The sequence below is a fragment of the Tarenaya hassleriana genome, unplaced genomic scaffold (genome assembly GCF_000463585.1).
Source record: "Tarenaya hassleriana unplaced genomic scaffold, ASM46358v1 Cleome78, whole genome shotgun sequence".
Classification (NCBI taxonomy): domain Eukaryota; kingdom Viridiplantae; phylum Streptophyta; class Magnoliopsida; order Brassicales; family Cleomaceae; genus Tarenaya; species Tarenaya hassleriana.
In genome coordinates, this window is record NW_010970300.1 from 240,925 (window position 1) to 244,327 (window position 3,403).

The 3,403-nt window shown below is 38.3% G+C and overlaps 1 protein-coding gene across 1 annotated transcript; it reads right to left on the bottom strand.

Annotated features, from left to right (window-relative positions):
• Positions 1-2,064: 2,064 nt before the first annotated feature.
• Positions 2,065-2,955, bottom strand: LOC104801932. Its single transcript, XM_010525316.1, has one exon. It carries the CDS (start codon positions 2,953-2,955, stop codon positions 2,065-2,067), a length of 891 nt encoding a protein of 296 aa, XP_010523618.1.
• Positions 2,956-3,403: the final 448 nt, after the last annotated feature.

The window sequence follows — 3,403 nt, forward strand, 5'->3', positions numbered from 1 at the left end:
AGTCTGAGTGTCAGACCGTCCGTTCCAGCATCTGGAACGTCCGTTCCGTGATGCTTTGTGGACCGTCCGTTCTCATCTTGTGGACTGTCCATTCCGACAGTTCTCAAGGCTGGTCCGACCGTTCCACACCTGGAACAGACGGTCCAAAGACCAGATTCCAAAAAATTTTCGTTTTCGAAGTCCGATTACGCAATCGTTGCTCAATCTGATCAACTGTAACTTGTTGTGACAGAATTATCCGTCGCAAACCGTAGCGAATTGCGACGGATTTTACGACTGTTTGCGACGGATAGTTTTTTTCCACATTCTGTCGTAAAATCGTCACATTCCATCGCAATTTTCTGTGCGACGGAAATTTCCGTCGCAAATTCCGTCGCTATATGCAGGTTTTTTTGTAGTGTGTGGTTTCGAAAATCCCTTGTTTATGTAATGCTAAGTGTGTACCTCCCATTACTAGAGCGCCTGTCAAGGCATCGATCGTTCGTAACACGGGTCATGCCAAAGCTGAGCGTGCCGGATTATCTTTGTGAGGCAGGGTAGGAAATCGTGGTTCCTACAGCTTGAATATGGTTTATCTTGGGTTAAGTTGTCAAGTTTGACTTGAGACTTAATGGTACAGATGAGACGAGTATGCAATGATATTTGATATCATAGTCTCATAAAGGATCTAAGAGTCATATTGGATATGATTGACATTAGATGTCTACCTAAATAGCATAAGGCTGAGTGTAAAAACTTGTTCTTATGTGATATACGGATCTTAGTCCCATATAGAAAATTATTGTAGGGTTAGTTTTCTATATGGGAATATAGCTTATCTTTGCATCTGTGTTGTCATTGTTTGATGATGGACTAGCTGGTAGTGGATCATAGATAGATTGACACTGATTGATGATGGACTAGCCGGTAGTAGGTCATTGATAGAATCTGCATGTAGATGTGTTTTCGTTATGTTTTGTCTTTTTCTGTAGGACATAGCGTTAACCGGTATTGTACCGAAGTTGACGATGCGATCTATCCTTATGAAGGATAAGACTCTAACCATGGCTTCTAGATCGATCATTGATGCTTATTGGAAGCATGTGGATGATGATCCGGACAAGTCTAGCTTGACGTTTGGAAACATGATCTCTGAATTGCGTAAGCGATTAGAGGACATGGACGATTCTTTGATTGTTGATCAGTAGAATGCATCATTCCAAAAAGAGAGCTGAAAGCCATGGTAAGAGTGAAATGGTAGTTGTTGGAAAGAGTTCCAGCAAAAGGAAGCGTTCCAAGAGCAAGGGCAAGTGGAAAGTGACAAGCGTTGTCATTGAACCTAAGCCTAAGTCCAAAAAGGAAGAGTGTTATTTCTATCATGCCGTTGGGCATTGGAACAGAAATTGTAGACTCTACCTGGAAGATCAGGAGAAGAAGAAGCTTAAAGAAGCTTCGACTTCTGGTGTCTTCGTTATAGAGGCTAATTTGTTTACTTTTACGTCGTGGGTATTAGATACCGGAAGCGCCTCGCATATTTGTGGAAATATGCAAGGGTTGTGAGGAAGTAGACAATTGGCAAAAGGAGAAGTAGATATCTGTGTTGGGAATGGAGCAAAAGTTGTTGCATTAGTCGTCGGGACTGATGATCTGACTTTACCTTCTGGACTTGTATTGGAGTTGCATGATTGTTATTTTGTTCCTGCTATCAGTAAGAACATTATTGTTATTTTACACACACTTAAATTTGTTGCTCCTTTTACAAACTCAAGTTTTAGAAATCAAATCACTTGAGATGTACTTTGAACAACAACCAAAACGATGACACAAAGTTTCTCTCGTAAATAAAACCTTGCATACATATGTTCATTACAACATAAAGTCATTAAATACAAAATAAAACAGTTACAAACTTAAAAGTTAAAAAACTGACGTAAACTCCTAAAAACTAAACCACCCATTAACAACAGCAACCACTACTATTTCCACATCAACAATTAATTTTCTGAAAATCCAACAAGTACCACAAACTTTTGAACCAAAATACTAACAAACTCCTCCTTGGTTCAAAGTTCTACACTAATTTGATCAGAAAAGTTGGTCCATTTCATTTTCTTCAACCCTATTCGCTTCAACTTCAACATTCTCTGTATTCTTTTCTTTGCAAATCTTCTCAACATGTCCCATTTTACCGCATTTCCTACATTTAACATCGGGTCTTTTCCAACATCTCCAATATGGATGACCTTTCTTACCACAATGTTTGCACGATTCAATGAACTGCTCACTAAATTTTCCATTTCCTGCAGAATTTATTCTTTCTTTTGCTATTAAAGCACCTTCCACTGAATCTTCCTTTCGCATAAGCCTCCTTTGTTCTTGTGCTTGAAGGGCATTAAGAATTTCTGAGAGCTTGATTTTTGACATATCTTTAGTGTTTTCCAAAGATGCAACCGTTGCTTCAAACTTTTCCGGTATAGAAACCAAAATTTTTTGCACAATCTTAACATCTTCAACTTTAGTGCCAAGAATTCTTACCTTATTGATTATATTGACAAGACGATCGACATAATCTTTTATTGACTCGCTTCCCTTCATTTGTTGTCGCTCGAACTCTCGCAACAAATTCATGACTTTCATTCCGTTGATTTTTTCGTCCCCTTCATACTCCTTCTTCAAGAAATCCCACATCTCTTTGGCAGACTCCAACCCCATGATCTTCGTGAAGATCGACGGTGACACTGCCGAGAAGATGCAAGACATGGCCTTTGCTTTACTCGCCATTCTCTCCTTGTACAACTTTATTTGATTCGCTGTAGGATTAGCACCCAACGGAGTAACTTCATAGTCCTCTTCTACGGCTTCCCACAGATCTGAACCCTTCAAAAACGCTTTCATCTTCACAACCCAGACTTGGTAATTCTCACCATCAAACACCGGAACGGGGAGAGTTACACCAACACCAACATTTTGATCCATTTCGTTTTCACTTTTTCAAAAAAAACACTCACAGATCCCGAAAGATCAAAACCGCTCTGATACCACTGTTATTTTACACACTTAAATTTGTTGCTCCTTTTACAAACTCAAGTTTTAGAAATCAAATCACTTGAGATGTACTTTGAACAACAACCAAAACGATGACACAAAGTTTCTCTCGTAAATAAAACCTTGCATACATATGTTCATTACAACATAAAGTCATTAAATACAAAATAAAACAGTTACAAACTTAAAAGTTAAAAAACTGACGTAAACTCCTAAAAACTAAACTACCCATTAACAACAGCAACCACTACTATTTCCACATCAGCAATTAATTTTCTGAAAATCCAACAAGTACCACAAACTTTTGAACCAAAATACTAACAATTATATCGATTTCATGCTTAAACTCGGATGATTTTAGATTTGTTATTGAGAACAA